Source organism: Bombus flavifrons, chromosome 4, assembly GCF_040668555.2.
Source record: "Bombus flavifrons isolate JBK064 chromosome 4, iyBomFlav1_principal, whole genome shotgun sequence".
In the NCBI taxonomy this organism is placed as follows: Eukaryota; Metazoa; Arthropoda; class Insecta; order Hymenoptera; family Apidae; genus Bombus; species Bombus flavifrons.
Genome location: NC_138445.1, coordinates 15,040,375 through 15,053,185, shown reverse-complemented (window position 1 = coordinate 15,053,185; position 12,811 = coordinate 15,040,375). Strand labels below are relative to the sequence as shown.

General features: G+C 24.8%; 2 protein-coding genes across 10 annotated transcripts; one reads left to right on the top strand and one right to left on the bottom strand.

Moving 5' to 3' along the window:
- The first annotated feature begins 15 nt into the window (after window positions 1-15).
- Window positions 16-1,256, top strand: LOC138178646 (metallo-beta-lactamase domain-containing protein 1). The gene is made up of 4 exons (XM_069110712.1): window positions 16-166; window positions 231-395; window positions 488-604; window positions 681-1,256. The coding sequence occupies exons 1-4, from the start codon at window positions 16-18 to the stop codon at window positions 878-880; spliced, it is 633 nt and encodes a 210-aa protein (XP_068966813.1). The 3' UTR covers window positions 881-1,256.
- Window positions 1,257-2,691: 1,435 nt separating this feature from the next.
- On the bottom strand, window positions 2,692-12,657 carry Nhe3 (Na[+]/H[+] hydrogen exchanger 3). 9 transcript variants are annotated; one of them, XR_011172762.1, is made up of 14 exons: window positions 12,357-12,657; window positions 11,404-11,630; window positions 11,233-11,310; window positions 11,068-11,144; window positions 10,598-10,807; window positions 10,269-10,519; window positions 9,973-10,175; window positions 9,620-9,885; window positions 9,494-9,545; window positions 8,147-8,203; window positions 6,778-6,981; window positions 6,592-6,678; window positions 3,352-3,838; window positions 2,692-2,993 (listed from the first exon to the last, which is right to left on the bottom strand). XR_011172762.1 is itself a non-coding variant. In XM_069110698.1 (13 exons), exons 1-13 carry the CDS (start codon window positions 12,607-12,609, stop codon window positions 2,904-2,906), a joined length of 2,055 nt encoding a protein of 684 aa, XP_068966799.1. In that variant the 5' UTR covers window positions 12,610-12,657; the 3' UTR covers window positions 2,692-2,903. The 9 variants fall into 9 exon arrangements, 8 of the variants coding, with proteins under 8 accessions (XP_068966799.1, XP_068966801.1, XP_068966802.1 ...); XM_069110698.1 differs by lacking the exon at window positions 3,352-3,838; XM_069110700.1 differs by lacking the exon at window positions 3,352-3,838 and having other exon boundaries at window positions 6,778-6,966.
- Window positions 12,658-12,811: the final 154 nt, after the last annotated feature.

Here is a 12,811-nt window from a genome sequence, read left to right as displayed (position 1 = left end):
AATTTAATTAAAAAAATGTGCGAGGTTATTGTATTATTTCATGGTTATTCTACGAAACTGGGCAATGAAATAATGAAAGCCAATAGTTCCTGTACATTAATAAAGGCATCGAAGAATATTATCGTTGATACTATGACAGCTTGGGACCGAGAAAAAATAATACAAGGTGTTATTGTTTATCTGACGTTTCCAAATTTTGTCGAAGCACTTAAAAGAAAATTTTATTTCAGCACTTTTTAAACATAATATTACACCTGAAAAAATTGATTATGTAGTATGTACTCATAGTCATGCCGATCATACAGGAAATAATAATCTTTTCGTAAATGCGGAACATATAATTGGAACTTGTGTTCACCGTGGTGAACTATTTTTCAATAAAAATTTTAAAGACGGTGATGTTTTTAGAACATATTTTACAATAAATTTATATCAGTAATGTAAAATTAATACATAAAAATTATAATTACTAAAATATATTACACAGGATATAAAATTTGCCCGGAAGTTAAAGTTATAGCAACCCCTGGACATACACCAGATGATGTTACAGTTTTAGTTGAAACTACAGTTTCTGGGAGATCTACATGTTTTGCTATTACAGGTTTTATTTTTTAAAATAAATTTCGTAGCATTATAAATGGTTTATGTACATTTCTATATTGTTATATATTTTACAGGAGATTTATTTGAAAAAGAGGAAGACATATCAGATCCATCAATTTGGAAAGAGTTAGGAACTATAGAATTACAAAAAACTCAATCACTTATGCGATCTCATGTAATAGATTTGGCAAATCTTATAATACCTGGACATGGGCCCATGTTTGCTGTTACTGATGACATGAGAAAAATTATTAGGAGTCAAATAATTCTATAACATCATAATGTATATATGAAAATATACATTTCTGTAGCTATACGCTGTATATTTTGTAACAAGAATTTTATTTATTTGTAATATTTGATTAAATCTTACGTATACTCACATTGTTTTTACAAATACTTTATTAAACACTGTAAAGTGTAGTACATAGTAGACAGTATCAGATAGTATCACAACATTATTATATATATATATTATTATATTATATTATATATATATATATATATTTGCATACATTGCAATGATTATTACATATTATTTAATTCACAAATGTTTAGAAAAAGAGCATTTAAATAGCTATGTGCTACGATCCTGCTTGTTATGCAATATCATAATAAGTCAAGTAGTATTTTGTATAATTAAAAAATAATTTACTAATTTAAATATAGGTAATTGTAGAAAGAATAGCATACACATGTTGTAGATATATTTTCTTAATATGCTGCAATTTGAGTATTCACTTTTAATATTTAAACTACATATTCAAATATTTTTGTTGTGTTCACAGCCAACATCTAAAATAAGATTTCACATATTTTATTCATAACTTTCGTTTTTCATGTTTTATGAATAGTTCAAATGTTACTGATAATAAATCATAGTTGAATATACTTGTACATTATGTACATACATTTAATGTTGATATATAAAAAATTATATAAGTAGATACCTGACAAATATATGTGCCATATGTAACAAATATGCAATTATCAATAGCACTATAAGATTCTGAAAAATAATTACAGTACATTTTCCAGATAATGCTATTTTATTTAATTCTTGTATTCTTATAATTTGTAATATGTATTTTGTACTGTTCTGAGAACAATACTGTATTATATGTCATTTAAAATATGTTAAAGTTTTTACTTATAATCATTTTCACAAAAGAATTTTATAATTTATATTGTAATTTTTGCGAGGATTGGCACAGTTTATAATTTCTGTCTATAATAACCTTTCCAATAAATTGTTTTATGTTGATTGATTTAATTTTTAGACCACTTATGCATATACAATTACAAATTATAATACAAATGGTATGTATTTGTGTTGTTATCGCATGTTAAGTGTCCTGCACCTTAAATGCAAATATTATTATATATGCCAGCAAAATCAATTTGCTGAACAGAAAATTAAATTCTTCATCCAAACAAAGTTAACTTTAAATTATTGCAAGATACATCCAAATATAATAATTTAAAATTATGTTTTCAATATAAGAATATTAAAATTCAATCATATTAATTTATTGTCATTGTATTGATGTAACTATTTTTTTCAGAGTTTATTTTTATATTTAATTTAATTTTACAAATTTAAAATTTCTGACAAAACATATTACTTCTTATTCCTCTTTTGTCACATTGTGTTATGAATTATTATATTCAAATGCATAATGCAACTGTTAGTTGGTGTCACAATAACATATTTAATTCAATAATGTTTTAAAATAAATTTTTCTGCAATAATTATTACAAACCAGGACCTCCACTGAATTATAAATTATATACCAAGTGAAAAATATAAGTTATATTTATTGATTTTCATATAATTGATTCGTTGGTACTGCATATAACAAAACTTTGTTACATTTAGTACAACCAATAAATGTAATATATATGTTGCTATAACATAGTAACATATAATTCATATATATACACACATGCATATAGATTATGAAAGATTTTGTCAATAATTTTGTCGAGACTTATCCATGACAATCAAAAGATAATAATGTAATAATATTAATTATAAAATGAAAATAATATAAGTTACATTTATTATAATAGCATACACTCACATTTCATTAACAACTTATATGATTTATTTTTTATAATATCTAAATAAAAACAGCAAGTAATAGAAACATCTTCCAAATTCTACTTATGATGAATAGTATTAGATATAATAGTTTGCACAGATTTTTTAAGCTTTTCAAATAAATACATTTATCAGTTGCACATATAATATTACACATAAAAAGGTAAGTTTATTTACCAATATCAATTAGTCTCTATAAATGTTTGCCGACCAAACCTGGCAAGGCGACGCGTGTGTGCAATGGTAGTGGTCCCGGACTAACTTCTCCCATCACAGTTCCCAGCTGCCCCACAAAGTATTAAATAGATCAAGAATTCATCTTTAGATTCTTACACATTATTTAATATACCGAATAAAATTATTATTGATTTTGTATATGTAAAATTTCTTCATAAAAATCATTGCGACAAAATCAGTAATGTGTACAGGTTTAAGTCAACATCTAAGAATCTACTTTTATGCAAGTACCATAATTAGAATAAATAGGCTATCAAATAAGGAGAAGGTTTATTATTTACTGATGATTTCTTTTCATAATTTAGAAATGTAGCAAATAATTTTTGTAAGTTCAGTGTATCTAACAAATATATTTTGTAATTTTTTTCCTTCTCCCTATCATTTATTCTTTGTATAATACTTACATTCAATCTTTTGTTGTCAATGTCATTTGTTATCCAAAATATTGGATAATACTTCCCAAAGAAAATAAATACCAGGAAAATATAATTAACATTTATAGAAGCTATAATACAATAGTAATATGTAATATTTGACACCAACATTGCATACGCACATACCTATGTCATACTTTTCTCATTAAGTATTATCTGAGATGTTGATTACAATCTATCAGAAAGCATGTTTCGTATCATTTGAAGAAATTAAAATTTATCTGGCATCAAAATTAGAGAATGTTAGAAATTAAATATACCGAATTAGAGTCTGTGTGAAATAACATATTAATGTTAAGTAGTATAAATATTTATGGCATATTGTACAACAAAGAGAGTAATTACTTAATGCTTAAATCAATGCAGCCAAATTCCCCCAAAAATGTATACAACTTCATAAATTATATTAGATTTACTCTTATAAATGTATTCTGTTTGGAGAGCTCCTTACATGTGTCTGTGGAGAAACCAAATATAAATAAGCAATATATGCTGTAAAAATATTTAAAAAATAAAAATAAATGTAATAAAAATAATACTTCATACAAAAATAAAAAATAATTTACACAGAACCAAAAACTTTTTCCTCTAGAACATAATTGTAACATGTTTATCATTATTAAAATAAGTTATTTGCCGATTGCACAATAGTATAATTTTTAAAAAATTCTGAACAAAATATTAATAGTACTCTATTATAATTTATTAAAATCTCTTCTTTAAATATAAAATATATAAAATTGCAAAACACTTATACAATTCATTTTTTCTTGACCACATCAATAAACTACTTAAATAAAATTAAGTACATGTGCACTAAATGATATGCAGTGCTATTTAAAACTTACACCAACAATTAAATGTAAACAAAAGTAGTATAACTATATAGTGAGAAATATTGGTAAATAATGTATAGAAAGCAGATGTAAAAGATTATTTTTCCTGCAGAAATTACTTGTTACTAATAGCATAAGTAGTGTGCAAGCGGCAACTTTTAGATAGCATTTCTGATATAAAAATTGATGCCTGAAAAGTAATTTGGTTTCTCAGGCTACATGCAATAACATTCATTAAGTGATAGACATAAACCAGATCCTTCTCCAATATTGCTATGAATAAATAAAATGTACGAAAAAAAAATAAATTGTAGAAATGATAGGACAATATTTGCTTCATAAACCTCATAATGATATTAATGATTTGGTGTTAATGAAGTATAATGATATTTAGAAAGCTTTAAGAATTTCAGATTAATGAATTGAACACTGAAAATTATGTTTAATGTTCAATTACAATATGTTTAAAAATTTTAGTAGTTTTATATAAACTTTTAATATATATATAGATCAAAATTCTATCAGACTCTTTACTATAATTATTTTACTTATGTTAATACTTTCAAAGAAATCACAATATGTACATTTTAAAATTTGTTGTTTATGTGCTATGTGTCTTTTGATCTTTGTAATTTGCGTTTACATTAAAATACATTATATTTTGATATCAAGAAAATAAAAGGTGCAATACAGATATTTTGTTCTATAATATTAGTCTAGTTTTAAGACTTAAAAGAAACACATATATTAAACATAACAATTTTAAATAACATTTTATAATTATGAACATAAATATAGAAAGTATAAATATGATGATTGATCTTTAAATAACAAATAAATACCATACATCAGATTTTTTAAATAAGAAAGTAATTTTTTGTAAATCTACAAAGATTCAGAAATGTTAACTAGTAATGTAAATTCTGTTTAACATTAATGCAAAAATTAAAGGTATTATTAAAAAATTTTAATATATACAAAATAATTATTTTTAATAATTACTCCTACCCCCAAGTATAATGTACAAAGCATTTAAAAATAATCTTCTGAAAACATTATTTTCAATGGCTTCTGTCTCGTTACAATGTTCTTAACGGAATAAATCCTTCCATTCCAATGATTCTTAGGTCCTCATCATCATCATCATTTCTTTTTCTCTAAAAAAATCGGTAAGAGCGCGATCAAATGTAGACTAAAAAATTTGCTCTAAATTGATAAAAAAGATATATATATATACACATACATATATATACATACATATATATATATATATATTGGATAAAAACACAGGTTTTTCACATTTCAGTTAAATGAATAAAAATATTTTGAGTGTTCTTAAATATTATTTTAATAATAGACATTAAACATAATTTTCGAAGAAAAAAGATTATTCATAAAAAGAAGAAATGAAATGATCTCTTTAACATTTAATCTGTTATGTGGATAAGGAAATGTCAAATTATAGTATTACACATATTTCGATTTTAAATAAATTTTTTCGAATAAACTCATTAATTCTTCACGTGTTTCTTACAAGTAATTACTGATAGTTATATATAGATAGAATAGTTGCATACATTTACTGCATCTGTAAAATAACTTTAGTAAGAAGACTATATATAGATTCATGCCTATATAATAGCATTTCAACTTCAATATATTTTATATATGATTGATTTTTGTCATTATAAAAACATTGTTAGTATTGTTAATAACCCACAAACCTAAATATGACAGTGATACACAATATTTTATTTTTATATTAACAAGATTTTATTTGAGTAATTAGTGTACACTTATGGTATATTTCATAAATAAACAAACTTCAGTATATATGTTAATCAGTTATTCAAATGTGTATCATTGCATATCTACAGTGAAGAAAAATAAGTTTTTCATGCATATTCTATACATTTTATATGAAAGGTTTTGACATAAAGAATTACTTATTACATTGAGAAGATACTATAAATAAGTGAAACCTATACAATTGCTAATACTGAAAACTTCTGACATTAAGTAGAAACATATATTACACCTAATACTAAAATGTTACTTTCATATAAAATGGAAAGGCTATGTTGTACAAGTGTTTTTATGTAAATGGTATAACGAAGAGATAATTTGAAACAATGTTTAAAATATAGTTACATGAAAATTAGGTATAAATGATAAACTCATTCATACCAATGTAAGAAATATTTTCATACATAATTTTTATACAAAATTCAAATGTTTCAATTCAAATCCAGTACTTCTACCTTCTGTGTAAATTAAGGATTACATAAGGTTCATCTGGATTAGTGACATCTGTGCTGTTAGGCTGATAGCACGGATTAATAGTGTAATTGAGATTAGGTTGATGAAAACTCACCGGTTGAATACTACTCCTTCGACGCTCCAGTTCACGATCTTCGAGACAAAAATCTGAATCTGAATCTGCTTTTCTAACAGCTTCATCCTAACATAAAAACACAAAAAATATCTAAGATCTTTACTGTTTTAACTATTTTATCAACAGTTTTAATAAAATAAACATTTCTAAAATCATATATTGTACCTGTGTCATTTGTTGTGTTGTTGTAAGAATCCTGGCTAAAGGTGTGCAACAAACTGGTAATGTTTCTAATAATGTAGGCCTGGAGTGAGTTAAAAGTGGTTTCATGTAGCGAGTATCAAAGTCACCCCAGATTCTAGCAAGTAATGCTTTTTCATTAGGTTTTATGCCACTGCCTGGTAATGATCCATCCTGCATAGAATTATACTGTGAAATGTGAAGGATATTTGGATTATCCATCCTGTATGATAATGATATCTTCTTTCAAATGTAATTAAGTATAAACTTATACTTATCAAAAATATTTAAAAGATCATGACAGTTTAAATAATTTATTAAATAAGAATTAAATGAATAACTTTAAATTATATGTATAAAAATAATTGAAGAACCATAGCACATATTATACAGAAATTCTATATCAAGATTAATTAACTTTTTATATCATAAAACACTTAACATTATTATTAAGTATTAAAAACATGCTTAATTGTTTATCTTTATATTGGTATGCCTTGTTAATTATGTTTGCATATGTTTTGTTAATGAATGTAAATGGATATGTATATATTTTATACACTACTAATCATCAACATACAGAATGGATAACAAAAATGATACAAAAGGAAATATTGAAGCACATGCAATTAGCAAATCAAACTGATGTTTAATAATGAAAATAAGACTAAAAATTTTCTACATATATAAAGCAATAATTACATTGCAATTAATTTTTATTATATATACATAAATAAATAGAAGCTGAATTTTTAGTTTGCACGATATAAACACAAGCATCTATAAATTTGTTAGCAATATCACTTTCAAAATGTTAAATCTTAAATAGAACATATTTTACTAATCTTTAACATAAAATAATAATTTCTGTGTCACTTTTGAAACTAAATCCTACCTTTAAAAATCGTTAGTATTTATTAATAGATATTAACATATTTATAATTCAATATTTAAGTAATATTAATAACAGAGATATTTATTTTGGTATCATTGTATTATTTTTGACAAACAATAATTCAATTAATGTAATATAACAATTAGTGGTCATTGCAAGCATTTTAATAAGATAATTTTTATTAAATCCCTTATTAAATACCATAATTTGATTATTTTGCACATCTGTACTAATGACAGAAAGCAACTCAGACAATACTACTTATAATGTACAAAACTATTTATATGTTGCATAGTCATGTAAGAGAAGATTAAATAACTACAAAAGTCTATAGCATCAAATTAATCTCAATGTAATAAACATAGGAATTTATATATTTATATAGCAAGTTAAATGTACGAATTATTTGTTACCATATAAATAGCATAATTCAATTTTTGAATTAAAATGAAAACATACCGGCGGACTTCTCTCCCTATGTATGTCCAGATCTCCAAAGCCACCTTCGCCACCAGACTATTAACATTAGTACGTTAAATTCTAATCTTTTTATAATAATTATTAAGCGAAATTATTTAGAATTAACCAAGCATTTTTACCAACTTTGTTACAATGTAATTAGACATGCTGGATTTTCCAAAAAGTTAAGTTCTAGTGCAAGCTATTTATGATTTTAGTAGTTTTTGTGCAAGAGTAACCCAAGGTTACTTAAGTGAAACTAGAAAACAAACATTTGCAAGTATAATCTTTTCGGACGTTTTTCAAACACAGAAATAAAGATTTTAAGAATTTTTAATAATAGTGTATAATATTAAAAGTGCACACCACAATAATTCGGAATATAATACTTGGGAATACATAAAGGATAGAAAATATAACAGTATGAGAACAATTTTGAAGCATTCATGCGCAAATATTTTTACATTTTAATTCTTATAAATAAACTAACTCCTGAATAATTTAGATTATTTTATATTCAATAAATGATTTTTTATATATTGTGAATAAATGGCCCAAAAAGTCAATAATTAAAATATCTTTTATTTCTACTTATATCAAATAATCTTTATTTAAAACATGTATTAAAATAAATAAATTATAATCAATAACCAACATTCTGAGAATATTTTGAACCACTTCTAAATGCTTAAAATACTTCCAGTTTTAATAATAATGATTTTAAACATTGACACAGTGGACCAATATACTCTTTAAATTATAAATAATATTGGCTATTAATTAAAAATTACTATACTTTTATATAGAAAGAGATGCTTTCTGAATATCAACTATAACTAATAAGATTTAAAGATCAACATCTAATAAAAACTAATCTTATTAAAATTTTGCATCTGACAACTTTTGATGTACATTGTATTAACAAAAATTTATTTGTACCTTTTATTTAAATATATATTACATAATGGATATTAGTGTTTCATTATCTATATTTTATAATAATATATTTAATAAATATACATAAACCTGTAATTTGCACAAAATAAAAAAACCACCATAAGTTAACAAGCAACATGACTAAAAGTATATGCATGAAAAAGAATCTGAGAAGTTACAAAACATAATAAAATATAATATACTTTTAAAACATATATCAGCCATAGATAACCTAAACTACATGTTATTGATAAATATTACTATATTTTTTATACCAAAAATAAATAAAAAGAAACCTAGCACACATTATATGTTAGTACAAATTCAATTTCATATTATTTATATTATTTCTGTAAAATGAAAACTAATACATGACTTTACAATAACTAAAAATACAAATGTAATACTTACACTGCGCATTCCATTGTGTGATAATCCTTCTATTTCTTCATCTACTCCAACTCTGAAAGAAAGTAATTTATTTAAATAAATAAATTATAAGAGAAAAATAATAAAAAAGATATCTTTTGCACTTACGGTATATTAAACCAGCTCAAAAACTGGGTTGTTGCACCACCCTGGAAAATGACTGTCAGAATTACAATTAAACTCGTTGTTGTTAACATAGCCTGCCGAGCATCCGATACAGTATTTCTAATAGCCAGAGCAAAACTCATGGCTCCACGTAAACCAGCAAAAAATAACATATGCTGATAATTTAACGATATCTTTGGTTTTCGCGCTAAATTCAATATAAAAGATAATGGATATACATTGGCTGCCCGACCTAATAATGCACAAAGCTATAATAAAGTGGTTAAGGTTTCAATGTTACATGTATGTTCGATATATAATATATGAAGTTAAACATTATTAAATGATAAGGATACAAATCCTGCAAAAATAAATCCTGGATCGAAATGGTGTTTCGGAAAAGTAAACATTGTAACACCAATGTAACTGAATATAAAGTTCTCAGCTAAAAAATTTAAGAGTTCAAACAATTGTTTCGTCCGTTGCCGCGAATCCGGACTTAAGTTATTATATGTGTAATGTGCTTGACAAATGCCACAGAATAAGACAGCGACTACACCTGTATGTGAATAATTATTTTAAATATTAACTACATTAGCAGAAAATATCTACATGAAAATTCAAGGTAATGTAGGATTTTTATGAATGTTACCTGTAAGATCAGATGCTTCAGCAATTAAAAATGTGCTATAAGACATTAAAACAAATAATGCTGATTCCAAAAGTGGAAAATCTCTGACTCTAGTAAATTTAGTTAACAAAGCAGTGATACAGCCCATGGTAGCACCAATAAATAAAGATAAGCTAAATATTCCAACAAAATCACCAAATGCTTGGAAAAATGCTACAGTTTCAAATCCACCTGAACCTGATTGATAACGTTCTCCATAATTTTGTATGGCACTACAATAGAACATATAATTTATGTGTGTATTTGACTGAAACTTCTTGCTGACATTTGTAATGTTTTTATATACATACCCACTAAGTACAATTGCAACTGCATCATTTAACACACTTTCTCCAAATACTAAAGCATATAAATTTACATCTACATGTAAATCATTAAAAATAGAAATTATCGTCAGTGGATCCGTAGGAGATATTAATGCACCAAAATATAAGGTATCCAAAAATGTAAATGAAGCAGAAAGATGTGGTATTAATTGCACAAAGGCATACATCAAAGCTCTGAAAAGAAGACAAATAATGTACATATCAGAGAAGAGCATAATTAAAAAAATATATCATTATATTACAAAGAATTTTTCCATTTATCTGCAGCCTATGAGGAAAACAACAGATATATTCAATCTAAATGACCTATGGACATAAAATTATCACAAGAAACGTTCCACGCAAAAACTCTCCATAAATTTATTATTGTGACATGAAAGTAATTGTGTACTTATTAATCATACATACTTCTCATTAAAATCTGAAAAACATACCCAATAACAAAAGCTGATATAGATGTTCCAATTAAAGCGTACATAAGAATTGCTCCTAAGTTTCTAAAGAAGTATTTCTGAAATAAAGAAATATCAAATTCTATGGTGTTTCATATTGTATTATATTATACAATAAATATAAAAAACAAATATACTGTTACTTACACGTTTTAAACTATACCCAGCATGGAAAATGATTGGTGGTAAAATAATGTTAAAAAATATTTCAGGATCAAAGGTGGCCTGTTAAAATTTTATATTTTTATATAATTAGTTTTTCTACTGTCTAATTTAATTTTAGTTTAATAGAAATAGAACAATTGTATTAAATAATACCTTCAAATCTATCTCATTATCTTGCTTATAAATCTCTCCCCTAAATGAATAGGCAAATGTCTTATTTTTAATAACACCACCTCCTTTATCTTCTGGAAAACGTAACCATAAGGTATCTGGAGGAACTGATTGATTATATTTACTACTGTTGTCTGGCACAACAGGCATATGAAGAATGGTACTACTTGTTGTAAAACCATAACGAATTATTGCCCCTATAATTAATCCTAGAAAGACATATATGAATAATTAATTTCTAATTTCTTAAAAGATTTAAATAATACAATTATCTTTCATAATTTGTCTATAGCTAGAATGTTTATTATGTAATTTTTATAAAATGATTATAATTTATATACAATTTAAAGTCATTAACAATTGATAATCAATACTTTACATGATGGTAAATTATTCTTTTTTTAAATTTTATTAAATCTTACTTTTTTATTTACATAGGTGTATGTACATATAAAGACAAAATTGTATACATAGATGATGTAATATTTATAATGTAATATTTTTTATATTCGTAAAGATAGATAAAATATAGATAAAATAAAATATTGAATAATTTTAGGAATCAGTTTCATTACTTATACTTTTCAAGGAGATGTTATTTTTATATAATCATAAATACAATTATTTATAAAAGTTACAAAATATTTAATTATGAATAACTAAAATAAAATATATTCTTTTAATTTATGTATAGATAAAATCAAATCAGCTTATAATATCAGAATTTAAAAGCATACAAGAAAAATATCATATGTATATATAAAAAAATATATAGATCTGAGACAGAAAAGTATTTAATATGTATTATATTTATGAAGTAATAAAATGACAAAGGGCCCTTTATAGCTATAAATAAAAACTATTAAAATTTGCAAAACATGCACTTTATTATTACGTTTATGCTACGTAAACATAAACTATAGCAGACGACTTACCGTAAATGACAGCTAGACCAGTTTCATGGAGGAACCTAAGACGACGATGCTTAAATGTCCATATTGTTAAAACAGTTAATATCAATAAAAATGTATATAATAAAAGATTTAAACTATCGAGTCTATGTAACAACTGTGCTTTTGCGTCTAATTCAATATCTGTCGCAGCTCCATTACATGATTTTAACAAGAAAATACATAAAATTCTGAGGAAGAGAATTCGTGCATCACCTCTCACTGCCATCTTTACCATTTTCTGACCGTACTGTCAGTTCAGCAGTATGACCAACTGCGCATTCAATACAGTTGTTATGTATCGTTATAGTTAGGTGGCTCCCCGTAGCGTAAATTTTAAGAACTTTTATTTATTGACGCACGCTTATGACTCCGTGTAGCGCGACAAGTATGAATTTGTGCAGTAACGTAACCGAAGCAACAATGAGCAAATGGATTTT